Below are 18,299 nucleotides of genomic sequence, written 5' to 3'. Positions count from 1 at the left end.
GGTCATTCACACTTTGATCGACGCGAAGCAATTTTCCTCGGGGAAGGTCTATTACCGTGCTTGGAAGGCCTGTTTTGCCTGGTGTGAGTCCGGGGGTTTTCACCTCGCCCGTACTCGGTGTCTAGGGTGTTGTCCTTCCTTCGAAAGGGTGTTGTCCTTCCTTCGAAAGGGTGTTGCCAGCGTTTGGCGCTGGCTACGATCAAGGGTCAGGTGTCTGCGATGGCCGTTCTTTTTCAACGTCCTATGGCATCTAACTCCTTGGTTGGCACTTTTGTTCAGGGGCATCTGGTCCCTCCTAGGAGGGTGCCTCTGCCTCCTTGGGACTGGAATCTTGTTCTGTCCGTGTTACAACATGGTCCTTTTTGAACGGATCAGGTAGATCTCGTTGTCTATGTTGTCCTAGAAGGTCACCTTTTTTGGTGGCGATCACTTCGGCTCGCAGAGTGTCGGAGCTGACAGCTTGTCCTGCAAATGTCTGTATCTGGTCACTCACTTGGTTAAGGTGGTCTTGCGACCTAACCCTTCTTTTTTTCCGAAGAGGGTTTCGGAATTTCACCTCAATGGGGACATTGTCTTGCCTTCGCCTTGTGCGAAGTCTAAACGTCCGAAGGAGGTGGAGTTGCACTCCTTGGATGTTGTTCGGGCGATTGGGATTTACCTAAAATCGTCTGAATCTTTTCGCAAGTCGGATTCTTGTTTGTCCTTCCGGGGGTCCTCGGAAGGGCGTAGCGGCGTCGGCTTCTGCCGTCGCCAATTGGTTCAGACAGGTCATTGAACAGGCCTATGTTTTGCAGGGAAAAGTTTCCCCTATGCCTGTGAAGGCGCACTCTACCAGATCTCTGAGTACGTCTTGGGCCTGTCGTCATGGGGCTTCTGTGGCCCAGGTGTGTAGGGCGGCGACTTGGTCGACCATGCACACCTTCACTCTATTCTACAGAGTGGATGTTCAAGCATCGGCTGATGTTTCCTTTTTTGCCGCAAGGTTCTTAAGGGAAGCGGTTCCTTAGGGTCCCTTGTTTTGGACCTTTGGTCTGTTTGGGATTTCTTTTTATCCCTGGGTTATTTGTTTTTTTTCCTGGGTTATTGCTCCCGTTGAGCAAGTTTTTTTTTCTCATGTTGCCCAGCTGGTTTCCTTCTTTTGGTAAGGTTACTTTCTTTGATGTGGAGACTGCGTTGCCTTTAGGCGCGGCTGCGTTTCCCACCCCCTCATGTTTGCACTGCTTTGGGACGTCCCCATTGTGACGAATATGAAGATGGCGGTGACTGTCGGAGGACGTAAGAGAGAACTGAATTTTTGTAAAATCTTACCTGTAAAATTCCTTTCTCTGAGTCCTCCGACAGTCGCCGCCCCCGCCCCTCTTTTGGGGTTTAGGTACTCTACTGCTATTCCACTGAAACTGAGGTATGAAACGGGAAGCAGGAGGGTATAGACTGAGGGGACCACCCCCTGGGGTGGGGATATGTTAAAAGCTTTGATATTGACATATTCTGTTGCCTAGCTACTCCTACGGAGCAAAGTCTAATACCCCATTGTGACGAATATGAAGATGGCGGCGACTGTCGGAGGGCTCGGTGAAAGGAATTTTACAAGTAAGATTTTACAAAAATTCCGTTTTTGTTGACATAGTATAAGAATGTCTAATCTGTAATTTGATGCCTTGTGGAGATTTTTTCCATCTTTCCTTGGCTTCTTTATGCACATTAATACAAATTTTTGCCTGGGGTGCCCAAACTTTCAATCCCCATTGTATCTTTTGGGAATGTCCAAAAATTAAACCAAGCAGCAGTGGCTGACACCATCAAACACCTAACCAATGTAGACTTAACAGATGATTCTGCGGGGATGCCTGCTTCACCTCACTCAGGGGCCAATCAAAAAGTAGAAGACTTCCCTTACGATCCAGGCATGTATACCCCTTTTGCTGGAGATCAGCTGTTCCACCCACGAGGTCACTTTGGTTCTCCAATGTCAATGAACTCAGGGACATGGAAGACCTGTCAGCCACTCTATACAATCGAGAATGGTTTCTTCCACGACAAGTGGGGACCGTGGCAATACTTTATCCTTACGGATGCCTACATCCGGGAAATTTCGCACCCTGGTTGAGAAATGGGGGGGGGGGGGGGGGCTTTGGGGAGCCTCTTCCAACCCTCCTTTTTTTTTTTCCTCTTGCATTTCCTTTTTCATCCATACCCTATCCATTATTCTAAATTCAGTTTTGGATTCCATATACAGTATTTACATTTCTTGATCTTTATGATCACCCCTTACCCAATTTCACAACCTGTTTTGACCAATGCCTCTTTTCTAAAAATATACTTTGTGTTGTAAAATTGATCCGTCGCCGGATGACACATCTATCACTGGCAAGTTTAATCTTCAATTGGTTGTCAAATGCTTTGTTCACAGACCTTGTAAATGGCATCTTTGAGAGGTTTACACTATCAAACTCTGTTTCCTATTCAATTGTATTGTACTGTTTTTTGTGTTTTTTTTTTTATTTGCTAAATCTCAAATGTTTGTTTGCGACATGATACGTTTTTTAACATTGTGAGTTTTTGTACCATGTCATCCCATGTTCTGCCATTTCTCTTGTTTGTATCGCAACCTTTGACTAAATAAAGGAATTGTAGAAAAAAAAAAAAGGCAGCAGCCAGAATAATTTACGACAAAATATGGGAAGTATTCAAATCGTTGTGTGACTAGGCATAAAGAGAAGACCTCTCTTCTTGAAATCAAGAGATCTTGGAATTTTTGCAGGTTGGAACCAACAAGATACTAACATCAGCACCCTTAAGATGCAGGTTTTTTTTTTTTTATTCGAAGGAACTCTGGTTGCCAGATTCTTTAGAGCACTGGCCAGATGTAGGCTGGTGCCCTTTACGAGGTTTCCCAAATAGAACCTTTTAGATAGTTCTGCAAGTTTTAACCAAAGAGCCTCTTGATTGCTTGTGACATTAAAACTTAATCCATAGGACTTTTCTTCTGGTGGCAGTGACCTAGGTAGCTGTATCAGTGAGTTGCAAGAAAAATTTCATATCCTTGATGTCTAGAGATTTCTGAACGAACTTTCTGGCATACATAATGGAACTGTTTTTATAAATGTTAATGTTGTCCTGAGGTATGTGTGTGGCAAGTACCGTGAATTTTGAAACACTTCTTCTTTTTATTTTTTTTCTTCCCTTTTTTTTTTTTCTATTTAAAACCGATTTTTATCCAAAGACATGGCTATGGATGTTGCCTATTAACGAATGTTAACGTTTTAAATTATAAGGATCCATCATACAATGATACAAAACCCGTATTGATTAACCATAAACACACATAACGAGGGTGACCTTCAGATAAGGACCACAATCCAGTCCCTGATGTTTCCTATCCTAAAAAGAATAGCCTAGATCAGAGGTCTTCAAACTATGGCCCTCCAGTTGTTCAGGAACTACAATTCCCATCATGCCTAGTCATGGCTGTGAATGTCAGAGTTTTACAATGCCTCCTGGGATGTGTAGTTCCACAGCAGCTGGAGGGCCGTAGTTTGAGGATCCCTGGCCTAGATGAACACTCCATATTAAGAATGAAGGATAAGAAAATAAAAAAGGGGGAGGGCGGGGGAGTGGTATGTAAATGGAGAGGGAGAAAGTGCTAAGAATATCCTCTTGTGACTTAATGATGGCAAAATCTCATGGTGGGTTGTTTTTTTTTTTTTTTTTTTTTTTTTTTTTTTTTTTTGAATACCAAACCTGTTGTACTTGGTCTATGCAGTGTGTTTTGTACAGAACAGCCTGTTCTCTCCTCTTCTCAGGTCCCTCTTTGGGTCTCCTGGTCTCTCCCTCCTGTTGAGTGCCCCCCACAGCAAGCAACTTGTCATGGGCACGCCCAAGCCAAGTCACAGCTCCCTGTGTCTATTCAGACATGGAGCTGCAACCTGGCCTTGTCCCCCACTCTCTCTCCTGATTGGGTAAATGATTTTGACTGGCAGCAGCGGGAGCCAACCGCGCCGTTGTCTCAGCCAATGAGGAGGGCAGTCTTGGGCAGCTTAGACACTCCTGCAACATCGCTGGTTAACTACTGCTCAGGTAAGTATTAGGGGGGCTGCTGCACACAGAAGGGTTTTTTATCTTAATGCATAGAATGCATTAAGATAAAAAAAAATTCTGCCTTTACAATCCCTTAAGAGTTCGTCCCAACCAGCTTGAATAGGAAAAGTAAAGAGTAAAGCTGCACTTTGTAGAAATCATGCCATGACGTTTACATAAAAGTGTAGCTTTACTCTTTTACTGTTGATTTTAGAGAACCATGGTGAGAGAGTTGGAGGGAATTCCTGCTTCCAAAGAGCTCAGGCCATGTTCAAGAGATCGGTCGCAAGTGGGGTGTTTTTTTTTTTTTCTAGGCAGAGATCTAATGGTGAAGCAGATGCTGGTTCAGTTCCCAGGTCAAGCTCAGTCAGTTGTATGATGGTCACCCTGACCCTGTCCAGAAAGCTCTTATTTTGCAACAGGACCGTGCAAAAGTGTAAAATTGCCACCACTAACGCATACAAGGAGACTGGGCATAGCTAATGCGAAAATCATGAGGGTTGGGGCCATTTGTTGGAGCATTGTTTTATTCTAACTGAAGGGAGGCAGAAGATGAGGATATTGGAGCTAAATTGTTCTGTAATCCAATGTTTCTGGTAATATATTTAAGTATCTTGAAGGGCCAATCGTCAGTTTTTTTTTTTTAGACTTTTTAAGATAAGTATACTAATTTCTTGGGTGGGTTTGGGCCCATATGGATTGAAAAATTCCCCCTCATGTGCAAGAAGGGTGTTGGAATCAGAATTGGTAGGGTTTAAAAAAGCGGGAACATCTTGGGCATAATGTTAATTTAAAGAATTATATTTTTCCCCAGCCAGGTATAGGTGTTTTTTTTTTTGCCATCGTTGGAGGTCTGCTTTTAATAGCCTTGAGTAGAGGAGGAAAGTTGACTTCAAAGATTTTGACAATGGTCTGAGCAATTTTTGTTCCTATATGTAGAATATGCATTTGAGTGGAAAATTAGGAGTAATATTACCCAGTTTAGCTGGTGAAATGGTTCGGTTTAAGGCTTCCGATTTGAAAAAGTTGTTCGACAATCGCCATAATGGTTTATCTCCCCTAGAAGGTTAGGAAGAGTAGTCTCGGGCATAGTTACAAAAAATGAGGTTATGCAATAGCAGCTGCCTTCTGTTGCATAGCCTGGAATGGCAACCTACAATTTTTTTTTTTTTTTTTATTATTTTGGTGTATGTTTCAGCAGTGGTTCTAGTGTCAAGATGAAAGTGAGAGGTGATTAAGGACACCCCCATCTTGTGCTATTGGTTATGGAGAAGTTAGAGGGGAGAGAATAATTTTCTGACATTGGCAGTCAAATAGATGGCTTCCAGCCATTTTAAACCCTGTCTGACAATGGGTAGCCTTCAGGAACTGACAGTTAACTCTATCAATCTATCGTTAACGGATCTCATGACTATAGGCTAGATGGATTGCTTTTTTCCTGTTGGTATCAAGAGGGGCAAGAGGAGTTTGAAATTTTCATAGCTAGATGTTTACCAGGCACTATCAGAATTGTATATCGTTATAAATCTGCAATCCCCAGTGGGGGCTCATGCACATTCTCTTTGAGCTTTGGCACCTTCCTGGATGGTAAGCACTGCAAAGATGGTTACGTTCTGGTTTGTGTATACCAGTCACCTGTACGGTGTTTTTTTTTTTTTTTTTTTTTTTTTTTGTGCAAGGGCTTTGAGAGGCTTTTTTGGATGTTTCCACTGTGGAATTGACCTGGTAAGATGATTTTGTGTATGTATGGTTTAGAATGAGTGGAACTTCTGGAGTACTGATTTCAAGTTCACAGGGGGTTTCGTGCTTGCCACGCCCATTCAGAGGACTGGAACAAGGTGCATCTGAGCTACTACCGCCTGTGCAATGCCTGGTGAGCCTCAAGAGCACAGCACTCAGCCTGTGAAGTCTCTGTAAACCTGCATGTAATACAGGCATACCCCACTTTTAAGTACACAATGGGACCAGAGCATGTATGTAAAACGAAAATGTACTTACAGTGAAGCAATACCTTTTTTAATTTCTCAATGCATGTAAATACACTAGCTCCATAGGAAATCTTGGTCAGCTTGACATGGCATTGCTCCCAAACCATGGGACAAGGACACCAAGCTTGGGGAGCATGTTAAGGGGATCCAGGACTATGACATAGTAGATTACCTAGGCAAGCTGGCCAGCCACAAACAGGATATGTTGTAGTCCTGGGTCCCCTCTCGGTGCTCCATAAGTTTGGTATCCCTGTCATTCATGGTTTGGGAGCAGTGCCATGTCAAGCTGACCAAGATTTCCTATAGATGCCAATGTTAAAAACCGGGAGTAGTGTCATGCCAAGCTGAACAAGCTGTGTCCTTACTCGCGAGTGTACTTAAAGTGAGTGTACTTAAAGCGGGGTATGCCTGTACATGCAAAAAAATAAAGGCTGGTGCCATGAAAGTCAGCTAAAACATTTTTTTTTATTGTAGCAAGTGAGCAACAGTCAAAATGAGCCATCACGTTTCGGACACTATGGCTGATTAACTGATGGACGAACTATGTTGGCCTTGTGTGGGCATGCTCACATGCTACAATAAAACTGTTTTTGCCGACCTCCATGGCACCAGCCTTTCCAGAGATTTCCAACTTCCACTATGATCCAGTGTAACTATGAAAAATTACCATGTCTAAATTTTGGCTTTCAGTAACTTTATTTTACGTTGCATTGTAATTACCTTAGTCTGCTTTTTGAAGAGCTAATGCTTTTTTTATTTTATTTTTTCTAAATAGAGATTTACACCCTGGCACAAAGTCTGTTCAAGTGGTTTTGAGGTGGGTCACCTATAAATTAATATAACCCAATTGGTTGCAATGGGAAAACATTTTCATTTCATATTTGTCCCTATTTTTCTTAAAGGATTTGTTATACAGACACCAGCTGTCCACAGGAGGATCAGTACCCACCCAACATTGCTGTAAAGGTTAATCACAACTATTGTTCTGTACCGGTGAGTTGACAGCATTAATACATTTATATACTGTTCTTCACATTACTGTGTCTTTTAATCATTGGAAGCTTTTTTGTTTTTCCAGGGCTACTATCCCTCGAATAAACCTGGTGTTGAACCGAAACGACCATGCAGACCTATAAATCTCACTAATCTTATGTATCTGTCTTCGGCCAGCAACAGAGTGACGGTAACTTGGGGAAATTATGGCAAGGTAAGTTTGTAGCTTGTGTAATAAAAATTTTTTTTTTTATTTTTTTTTTAAGACGGTCGCTGATTTAAAATATACAAAAAAAAAAAAACTGTATAAATTGCACACAGTTTGCTAGCATTTTTCATAAAAAAAAAAACTTGGAATCTGCATTAAAGGTAATGGGCAGTGGATGGATGGTTCTGTAATTACTTCAGGTTGAGAAAATAGCTTCTAAAAACTTTAAATGGAATTTCAGGCTATACCTAGCTAATTTTAAAAATGCTCTGCCTCCCCTTCTAGCACCTATGCGCACTAACCTGTAAGAAAGATGTGGGTACTGACTTATTTTGAGGCAGCTCTTGTCCGGTCACATAATCCGGGTCACAGTGGTTTTAAAAATAGTGGTTGTTAAGCCACTTATAAAATTATCTAATGCCCTCTGTAATAGAACACTAAGTGCTCCTGTGCCTATGTTTATAGAAAAAATATGCAGATCTGTACCTAAATCAGAGCGTATCCCGGCACTCGGTTTACTCCTTAGATCTCACCTTTGCACGGCTCGCAGTTCCAGTGGGCGGGCTCGAGCACTGCAGTTGAAGCCAGCCAGGGAAAAAGGGGGAGAGACGAGCGGTTACATGATCGCCGGGAGCCGCTCCGATTTAGGCACAGATCACATATTTTTTCTTTAGCCAAGGGGCAGTTAGTGTGAGGGGAAGGATCATTTTAAAATATTTGAGAGCTGCAGGAGGGAAGTGGTGGCCAATGACGAGCAGGGAGAGGAGGACAGAGGACCGTGCAGGGCTGCGGGTGACGGAGACGCGAACGCTGACCACGGTGTCAGGGCTCAGCAGCCCATGGTCCACGTACAGGGAGGAGGGCAGAAACTGGCAGCATCAGCCAGGTTTTCTTAGGTGTTACAGGGGGCCAAATGACACAGCACAAACACTGTGCTGTATACCATGCTTTAAGGGAACAGGAACCCTTTTTTTTTTTTTTTTTTCTTTTTGGGGTAACAAATGCTTTAAGTATATATAGCCTCTCTCAAGTGAGTACACCCCTCACGTTTTGTAAATATTCTACCTTTTCATGTGACAACAGTGAAGAAATTACACTTTGCTACAATATAGCATAGTGAGTGTACAGCTTGTATAACAGTGTAAATTTGCTGTCCCCTCAAAAGAACTCATTTCTAAACTGCTGGCAACAAAAGGGGTACACCCCTAGTCAAAATGCCTAAAGTGTCAATATTTTGTGTGACCACCATTATTTTCCAGCACTGCCTTAACCCTCTTGGGCATGGAGTTCACCAGAGCTTCACAGGTTGACACTGGAGTCCTCTTCCACTCCTCCATGATGACCTCACGAAGCTGGTGGATGTTGGAGACCTTGCGCTCCTCCACCTTTCGTTCGAGGATGCCCCACAGAAGCTCAATAAGGTTTAGATCTGAAAACGTGCTTGGCAAGTCCATCACCTTTACCCTCAGCTTCTTTAGCAAGGCAGTGGTTGTCTTGCAGGTGGGTTTTGGGTTCTTTATGTTGGAATACCGCCCTGTTAAGGGATTGAGAGCCTGCTGTAATAGCAGTGGAATCACATTTTTTTTTTTTTTTAATGGACCCTGCTCTTAATTTTAATCAGTGTAACATGGAGTCCCAGGATAAAATTTTACCTGCAGTCCCCCTGGGAGCGACTGCAGAACCCTCTGGGTCAGTCCCAGCCTGATCTCACTGTGTTTTTTACAAAATCTGATGTCTAAGGTAGATTTTGTCATTTCAGTGTTGCCAGCCACAAACGCTCTCTGCCTTCCCCCCCCCCCCCCTCATCGGCATTGTCCTCGGACTCCGAGGCAGACGTGGCTGCCACAGACGTAGCCCACCCTGAGGGGGTCGGTGTCTTTGCATTCTGACCTGTCCTCTTCAGCCGCCACGCGGGAATGCGCATTGGTGGAAGCCCTTATAGTTTCAGTGCGGAAAACTTTAAAATTGGCTGATGACTCCACAGTGCCGGGTACGCATGTCTTTTGGCTCCTGCAAATCCCATAAATCGGGCAAGGTTTTTCCTTGTCCAGAATTGTTTCATAATATTGTGGATGAACAATGGCGGTGCATTAAGCACATGCTGGTGGTGCCGAAGAGTCGAAGCTACCGATAAATGTTTTGGAGCACAGAGCAATAAAGCTTTGTCTGAGCCATTGGACGACTCGTCTACAAGTTAGTCCGATTTGGATTCAATTGAACAGTGCCACGGCTGTGGCTTACATAAATCACTAGGGGGGGCACCAAGAGTGTCTTGGCGGCAAAGTAAGTGACCGAGATTCTGGCCTGGGCGGAAAGGTTTTTTCCAGCTCTCTGCTGTACACTTTCCAGGTGTGAAGAACTGGCAGGCAGATTACCTTAGCCGTCAGGTGTTGGATCAAGGTGACTGGTCCCTACACCTGGAGGTTTTTCATCTCGTGTGTTCGGTGGGGGACACCCGAGGTCTATCTGTTTGCTTCTCGCCTCAACAAGAAGGTTCAGAGGTTTGTAGCCGGGTCTTGGGATCCTCTGGTCTACGCCACAGACGCACTGGTGGCTCCTTGGGGCCGGTACCGACTGACTTATGCCTTCCCTCCATTGAAACTCCTGCCTAGGCTTCTACGCAGGATAGAGGTGGAAGGCATTCCAATCATTCTGGTGGCTCCAGACTGGCCTCGCTGGTCTTGGTACACAGACCTCGTAAGGTTGGTCGCCGATGCTCCTTGGAGACTTCCTCTCAGGGAAGATCTGCTGTCTCAAGGCCCGATCTTAAATCCTGCTTTACAGTCACTGGCTTTAACTGCATGGCTGTTGAAAGCCAGGTGTTGAGGAATAGAGGTCTTTCTGACTGATTACTACGCTATTGAAGGCTAGGAAGTCTACTTCCAGGAAGATTTAGCATTGTACGGGGAAATCATACTTTCTCTTACGTCCTCCGACAGTCGCCGCCCACTCATACAGTTTTCACCAATGGGGTATTGACTTCATCTCCACAGGAGTAACTAGGCATAAGACTTGTTAAAAACAAAGCATTTACATAGACACACCTATGGGGGCTGTCCCACTGGTCTAATACCCCCCTGCAATCAGCCATCCCAACTCAGTTTTGTCTTCTGCCTAGTTAAGGAGTAAGATAGGCTTCCCTGTGCTGGGGCTTCAGTCTCAGCCTTCTTCTATTTTATGATTTATTTACTGCAAATTTGTTTTTTTTCTTTGCACTACTAGCTGTTTATTTTGTCAGCGTTAGTCGGATCTTCGGATGAAGACGGCGTTTGCGGAGCTGGGAGTCGGGACTGGTTATCCTGGTTTTCCAGGACAGAGGGCCTGATGGAATCCCAGCCCGCGATCGAGCTTTTAGCAGGCTATGTGTTCGCCCTGGCCTTGCAAACGACCCATCCCTGTCCTCAGGGATGCAGCCTACGAGGTGGCTACCTCACCTGGACGTCTCATTCACGGTTCTCCGTGCACTGTTGGCGTCCTGCGTTTTTTTTTTTTTTGGGATGACGGCACCCCTGCCATCTGAGGGTGGGCGGTTTCCCGTCGATGAGAGGCACCCCACGACATCGAGTACAGGTAAGTACATTCTGTGTGGGGCCTCTGGGGCTGGCAGGCCTGTGTGTCTGTCTGTGTTATCCCCTCATGTCTGTGCGTTTTTGGGCTCCCTGATCCCGGTCCCTGCGGGGGTTTTCTCTCACAGCCAGTGCGCTGTGTAGGTTTGTGGGGGTCCCTCTCCTGTTTCACTTTCAGATGCTTTTTGGAGGTACAGACACGTGTGGCGACCGCTGCGGTGATAAAAACCGCCGGTCCGCCATTTTGGGCAGCATGTCTGGCTTAACTATGGGCACTTATACAGCATTGTATGTGGTGTATTTTGGCGCTTTGCGGCGCCATCTTGAGTGTGGCAAACGTTCGTTCCGAGCACATGGCGGCCATTTTACTGAAGCCTCCCATTACTTTCTATTGGCAACCATTTTTCCTTGGCTTGAAGCCTCAGTTCAGCCTCCTGCGGTGACATCACTTCCTCCTTTTACTCTGGAGAGTTCGGCTGCGGTGGTAATTCTTGTGGGGGTCTGTCTACTGTCTTTTTAATTGTGCAATCCTTCTGGCTATCAGTTTATCCTGAATAAGGGTCTGTGTTTTCAGTGATTGTAGCGGTGTGCTGCGGGGGTCCGCGGTGCGCTTAAAGGGCCAGTACTTTATATAAAAAAAAACAAGGTTTTTTGTTTTTAACATGGAGTTTCAGGACAACAAATTTCCCACAGCCCTGGTGGGGGATTCAGGTACCTCTGAATCCTCTGCTCTGTCTACTTTGTCTGCTGCAGTGGCGACTTTGGTGTCCAAAGTGGAGATTCTGATGTCTGAACGTGCTGCCAGGAAAAGACCTTTTGTCCTTGTCTTCTGAATCTGATATGGTTGCCATAGGTGCCGTGCCCCTTGAAGAGTCTCGCTCTTCTCAGTCTGAGGGGGAGGTGGATTATCCCCCCCTGGGACGGCCGAGGACCGCGCAGCTATGGATGCGCTAATTCTTGCCATTAAAGAAACACTACATTTGGAGGATGAGCCCAATCCTCCGGGCATTGTCTCCTCTTTTGGTACACAGGATCCGCAAGGGGTGGAGGGACGTTTGCACGGTTTCCTCCAACCTTGGCTGCTCCGAATTCCAGACAGGTGGGTTCATGAAATCATTGGATCGGGTTACAAGATCGAATTCCTTTCGCGGCCGGCGCACAGATTATTTCCCTCAAATCTTCATTTGACCCCAGGGCAGTTACAGGACCTGCATCAGGCGGTGCAAGATCTCCTCGCCCAGGGGGTGGTCGTCCCCGTGCCTCATCGGGACAGATTTCGGGGGTTTTACTCAAATCTGTTCACCTTGTCCAGAAAGGAGGGCAAGGTGCATCCGATTCTGGACTTAAAAGCTCTGAACCGCTTTGTACGCGTTCGGAAGTTCCGCATGGAATCGCTCCGCTTGGTGGTAGCTTCCCTGAGTCCAGGCGAGTTCCTGGCCTCTATCGACCTGAAGGATGCGTATCTACACATCCTCATTTTCGTGGGTTATCAGAGGTACCTCTGATTCGCTATCGCGGAGGAACACTATCAGTTTGTGGCGCTACCTTTCGGTCTCGCTTCGGCTCCAAGGGTGTTTACCAAAGTGCTGGCTCCAGTTTTGGGCCGGTTGATGGCTCAGGGCATTGCGGTCTTGGTATATCTGGACGATCTCCTGTTAAGATCGAGTGCCAGCCAGAGCCTGCTGCACTATCTTTCTATTACGGTGCAGACGCTTCAGGAGTTCGGATGGACCATTAACGTACAGAAGTCGACCTTGTCTCCCTTCGGTTCGTCTCCCATATTTGGGAATGGTTCTGGACTCTGCTCAAGCAAAGGTGTTTCTGCTGGAGGACAAGCTCCGGACCCTACAGAACGAGGTCAGAGCCCTCCGGGACAACAAATTCTCGTCAGGACCTGTATGCGGGCCCTGGGGTTGATGGTGTCCGCCTTCTAGGTGATACCGTTCGCATAGTTTCACACAAGGTCTCTCCAAGCGGAGATCCTAAACAGATGGGACAGACTCCCGCAGTCCTTGGATCTGAGAGTTTGTCACCAAACCAGAGTGGATCTTCTGTGGTGGCTTCAGTCCCCGGCGGTGGCGGACAGAAAATCTTTCCGGCCGTTACTGTGGACAGTACTTACCACGGATGCCAACCTATCGGGCTGGGGTGAAGTCCTGGGCAACCTGTCTGCCCAGGGCACTTGGTCGGTGGAGGAATCCTCCTTCCCCATAAACAAACATATTGGAATTGAGAGCGATCAGGCTGTGCCGATTCCATTGGTCGGACCATCTTCAGGGCTGCCCTGTATGGGTGCAGACGGACAATGCCACTGCGGTGGCTTACATCAATCACCAAGGGGGCACCAAGAGTGCCAGGGTGGCCCAGGAAGTGACCAGTATTCTGTCATGGGCCGAGACTCATGTCCCTGCAATATCGGCAGTTCACATTCCAGGTGTAGAGAATTGGCAGGCCGATTACCTGAGCCGTCAAACCCTGGACCAGGGGGAATGGTCCCTACACCCGGCGGTGTTTCAAATGCTGTGTGCGAAATGGGGATCCCGGATGTGGATCTGTTTGCGTCTCGGCTAAACCACAAGGTGGAAAGGTTCGTGGCAAGAACGCGCGATCCTCTGGCTCTGGCAGACGCCTCAGATGCACTGGTGGTGCCTTGGCATCAGTATCTGATGTATGCCTTTCCTCCGATTCTGTTATTGTCCAGGTTCCTTCGCAGGTTGGCCTCGGAAACAACATTGGTGATTCTGGTGGCGCCGGACTGGCCACGCTGGTCCTGTTACGCGGACATCGTTTACCTGGCCGTTGAGCCTCCATGGCGGCTACCAATGCAAGATGATCTACTGTCTCAGGGACCGATCTTCCATCCTGCTTTACAGTCACTGGCTTTAACGGCATGGCTGTTGAAAGCCAGGTCCTGAAGGACAGGGGTCTCTCCTCAGGTCATTCCTACCTTAATCAAGGCTAGAAAAGCATCATCTGGTAAAATTTATTACCGTACATGGAAAGCTTATTTTGCCTGGTGTGAGTCCAGGGGCTTCTCTCCTCGTTCATACTCGGTGGTGAGAGTGCTGGCTTTCCTTCAAACTGGTGTGGACCAGCGCCTTGTGTTGGCCAGGTATCTGCACTGGCAGTCCTTTTCCAGCGCCCCGTGGCGTCTGATTCTTTGATTCGCACCTTCATTCATGGTGTGCGTCACTTGGCCCCTCCTCGTAGGGAGCCCTTTCCTCCACGGGACTTGAACTTGGTCCTGTCCGTATTGCAACGTTTCCCGTTTGAAAACATCAGGAAAATCTCGTTACCTCTGCTGTCTAGAAAGGTTGCTTTTCTTGTGGCAATCACTTCTGCTTGCAGAGTGTCGGAGTTGGCGGCCTTGTCTTGCCGCTCCCCTTACCTGGTGGTTCATAGGGATAAGGTAGTCTTGCGACCTAACCCGTCCTTTCTTCCAAAGGTGGTTTCTGATTTTCACCTTAATGAGGACATTGTTTTGCCTTCGCTCTGTGCGAAGCCCAAGCATCCTAAGGAGGTGGCTTTGCATTCCTTGGATGTCAGGGCGATCAGGGTTTACCTGTCGTCGAATGAATTCTTTGTCCTTCCTGAGGGACCTCGGAAGGGTATGGCTGCGTCTGCGGTGACCATTTCAAAATGGATCAGACAGACAATTGTACAGGCCTATTCGTTGAAGGAACGGGTACCTCTGTTCCCTGTTAAGGCGCACTCTACCAGAGCGGTGAGTGCGTCCTGGGCTTTCCGAAATCAGGCTTCGGTGGCCCAGGTGTGTAAGGCTACGACTTGGTCGTCAGTACACACCTTTTCAAAATTTTACAAAATTGATGTTCTGGCATCGCCGGATGCCTCCTTTGGCCGCAAAGTTGGGAACCCTGGTTTTATTTCGGGTCCCTGGCTGTTGGGGTTGTTCATCCCCTTGGTTATTTGCTTTCCTGGGTTGTTGCTCCTGTTGAGCCTTTTTTGTTACCCAGAGGGTTACCTTTCTGTTCATGTAAGGTTCCTTTCTCTGTTGTGGGTACTGCGTTGCCTTTCTGACGGTTGCGGTGCCCATCCCTCATGTCTACACTGCTTTGGGACATCCCCATTGAAGAAGACTATGAGTGGGCGGCGACTGTCGGAGGACGTAAGAGAAAACTGAATTTTTGTAAAATCTTACAGTAAAATTCCTTTCTCTGAGTCCACCGACAGTCGCCTCCCCCGCCCCTCTATTATTGGGGTTCTTATACACTTAACTGCTTGCTACCAAACTTGAGTTGGGATGACTGATTGCAGGGGGGTATTGGACCAGTGGGACAGCCCCCATAGGTGTGTCTATGTAAATGCTTTGTTTTTAAAAAGTCTTATGCCTAGTTACTCCTGTGGAGATGAAGTCAATACCCCATTAGTGAAGACTGTTTGAGTGGGCGGCGACTGTCGGAGGACTCAGAGAAAGGAATTTTACGGTAAGATTTTACAAAAATTCAGTTTTTCATGTTGTGAATCATTGAAGGTGCACCCTCACTTGTTTTTGATCACTAGGGTTTTGGCCTTTCTGCAAAAAATGGTTGAGCAGCAGTTGGCTTTGGGCACTATCAAAGTCCCATCTGTCGGCTTTGACTATATATTTCCGATGCCCATTAGCTACGCATGCCTTGATTCGTACCTTCATACAGGAAGTGAACCATATGGCTCCTCCGAGACGAGCCCCCACTACCGCCGTGGGACCTTAATTTGGTATCTGTTCTTCAAAACCCTCCTTTTTGTGAACATTCAAGAGATTTTTGCTTTCATTGTCCCAGAGGGTTGCCATTTTGGTGGCTATCACTTCTGCTCGCAGAGTATCTGAATTGGCGGTGTTTTCATGCCGCTCGCCTTATCTGGTGGTACACAGAGATAAAATGGTACTTCGATCAAATCAGTCTTTTCTTCCTAAGTTGGTTTCGGACTTTAATCTCAATGAAGACCTTGTGCTGCCTTCACTCTGTCCTAAGCCCAAGCATTCCAAGGAAATTGCCTTGCATTCTTTGGATGTGGTTCCCGCGATCAGGGTTTACCTGGAGGCCACTGAATATTTGAGAAAGTCAGACGCTCTTCTTGTCCTTACCGAAGGACCTCGTAAAGGATTGGCTGCGTCTGCTGCGACCAGATCCAGATGGATCAGGCAGACGGTGGTTCAGGCTTATTCACTGAAGTGTCAGGTTCCTCCTTTCCCAGTGAAAGGCGCATTCAACTAGAGCGCTGAGTGCTTCTTGGGCTTTTCGCCATCAGGCATCAGTGCTGCAAGTTTGCAAGGCGGCAACTTGGTCGTCTGTGCATACGTTCACAAAATTCTACAAAGTAGATGTGTTGACATCTTTGGATGCTTCCTTTGGCCGCAAGGTTTTGCAGTCTGCTGTTTAAAGAGAATATTTTTTGTTTCTCTTTGAGGGTGTAAGTGTTTTTCAAGGTGAGCTCCAGTTGATCCTGGTTGGGCTCCATGTTACCTGGTTGGCTACGTTTTTAGCCTTTGGGGAATTGTGGTGTTTTGCGTTTGTTTTTGCTTTGGGACATCCCATTGGTCTAAAGAAGATGGAGCTGCGTCTGTCGAACGATGGAGAACTGGATTTTTGTAAGAACTTATCGTAAAATCCTTTTTCTCTGAAGTTTGTCGACAGACTAATCACCCGCCCCTCTACTTATAAGGGAATGGGGTTTTTTGTCTTCTAAACCCTGCTTGCAACTAAACTGATTGCTTATAGCAGTATGTGGGGTTATGCCTGCAGTGACAGCCCCATAGGCGTGGTTAAACTTTTTTTTCCTGCCTAATGACTAGTCCTGGTAGGAGGAGCATAACCATTGGTCTAAAGAAGATGGAGCTGCGTCTTTCGAACTTCAGAGATAATTATTTTATGGTAAGTTCTCACAGAAATCCAGTTTTTCCGATCCTCAGAGTTCTCTGCCTTGAGCAGCTCTGTTTCAGGGTCTTCCATCTTCTTCGAGCCTAGGCCATTTTTATGTAGCGCAACAATTCTTTTTTTTTTTTTTTTTTTTTCCAGATCCTCATTTCTTTGCCATGAGGTGCCATGTTGAACTTCCAGTGACCAGTATGAGAGTGAGCGATGACATCAAATTTTTTTTTTTTTTTAAATCAAGAAAAAAAAATTTGAGAAATCGCAGGCAAATACAAACAGTGCAACAGAAGAAACAAGTAAAAACAGCCACAAGATAAGGCACATAATGTGTTACAGATCTCAGCCACAGAATCAGTATACATCAGAGAGCAGCCTGAACCAAATAAAATCGTATCAAAGAACATTCATGCATCAAAATCAAAGCAGCTCTCTCAACACCTACCACCAGAGGCCCCCCCCCCCCCCCAAAATCACCTAAAGCAGCAGACGGTCGAGGACCAGGTCGGTAGGAGCCATACCCGGAGAACTCAGCCAGACTCCCCAAATTTTCTGGAACTTAGCCGGGGCACCTCTATGCAGGTAAATAAACTTTTCCATGCGAAGGGTGGCGCCCAGCCACTCCAGCCATATCCGATATGTAGGAGGATCCCGATCAACCCAATGTCGGAGAATAAGCAGTCAAGCCTGAAAAAGAGCTCGCGCAGCCGCCTCTCGCAAATATCTATCATCTATAATGTGATCCAATATACCCAAGAGGCAGTGCTTGGGATCCACAGGGATCGCCTAGCCCAGAACTCTGTTAATAGTGGAGGTCACTGAGGTCCAGTACCAATGCAGTTTTGGGCATCTCCATAACAGGTGTATTAGGTCCCCCACCTCTCTCACATCTATTGCACATATTGTCCGATCGGATACCCATAGCAAACAGCTTCGCCGGGGTATGATGTACCCGTAGAAGGATATACAGCTGGGACACCTGATGGGAAACATTAAGCGAGCACTTTTTAACTGACTCCAAGGCCTCCTCCCATTGAGAACACCAAATTTAACACACCTGCTCCCCATTCACACCGGAGACTGAGAAAGATATAAAATATTTAAAATGTGAGGGGTACTAACTTTTGTGAGATACTGTGTACAGGTTTCCTACACAGGTTGGGCAGCATAGCTATTTGGAAGGTGGAGGGAGTATGTATCGTGTAATGACTGAAGCTTTTGCTTTTTTTTTTTATTTAACAAATTCAAGACAGTACAAGAATATGCAAAACAGCAAAAAGAGCAAGTAAAGTGCAGATAAGAGATACATAGAGAAGGCACAATTGGTAATTCCATCAAACCGGACGCCATGAGCGGGACATAGACATCTACAGGGGGTCAAACAAATGGTCATAGAGAAGAGTGCCAATTCGGCCAAACAGCAAACACAGTAAAAAAAAAACCCAACACGTTATGTCCGTCACCGCCATCCGGGAAGGTCCCCACTGAGGGAGTCGGATAGCCAGCCAGACACCACGTAGATCCAGAGTAACAGCATATTTAGGCATCCAGAATACAGCGGACGCTACAGAGAACAGTAGCAAGAGGCCTTAGGAAA

The 18,299-nt window shown here is 46.3% G+C and overlaps 1 protein-coding gene across 1 annotated transcript in view; it reads left to right on the top strand.

Moving 5' to 3' along the window:
- Positions 1–18,299, top strand: part of PIAS4 (protein inhibitor of activated STAT 4) — a 192,701-nt gene that overhangs the window by 58,132 nt on the left and 116,270 nt on the right. The window contains exons 4-6 of the mRNA XM_082270879.1: positions 6,841–6,882; positions 6,968–7,058; positions 7,144–7,272. Coding sequence (XP_082127005.1) covers positions 6,841–6,882; positions 6,968–7,058; positions 7,144–7,272 — 262 coding nt within the window. The remainder of the gene's footprint in view (positions 1–6,840; positions 6,883–6,967; positions 7,059–7,143; positions 7,273–18,299) is intronic.

Source organism: Pelophylax lessonae, assembly GCF_965119305.1.
Source record: "Pelophylax lessonae genome assembly, chromosome: 1".
Classification (NCBI taxonomy): Eukaryota; Metazoa; Chordata; class Amphibia; order Anura; family Ranidae; genus Pelophylax; species Pelophylax lessonae.
This window is presented reverse-complemented; position numbering and strand designations above follow the sequence as displayed.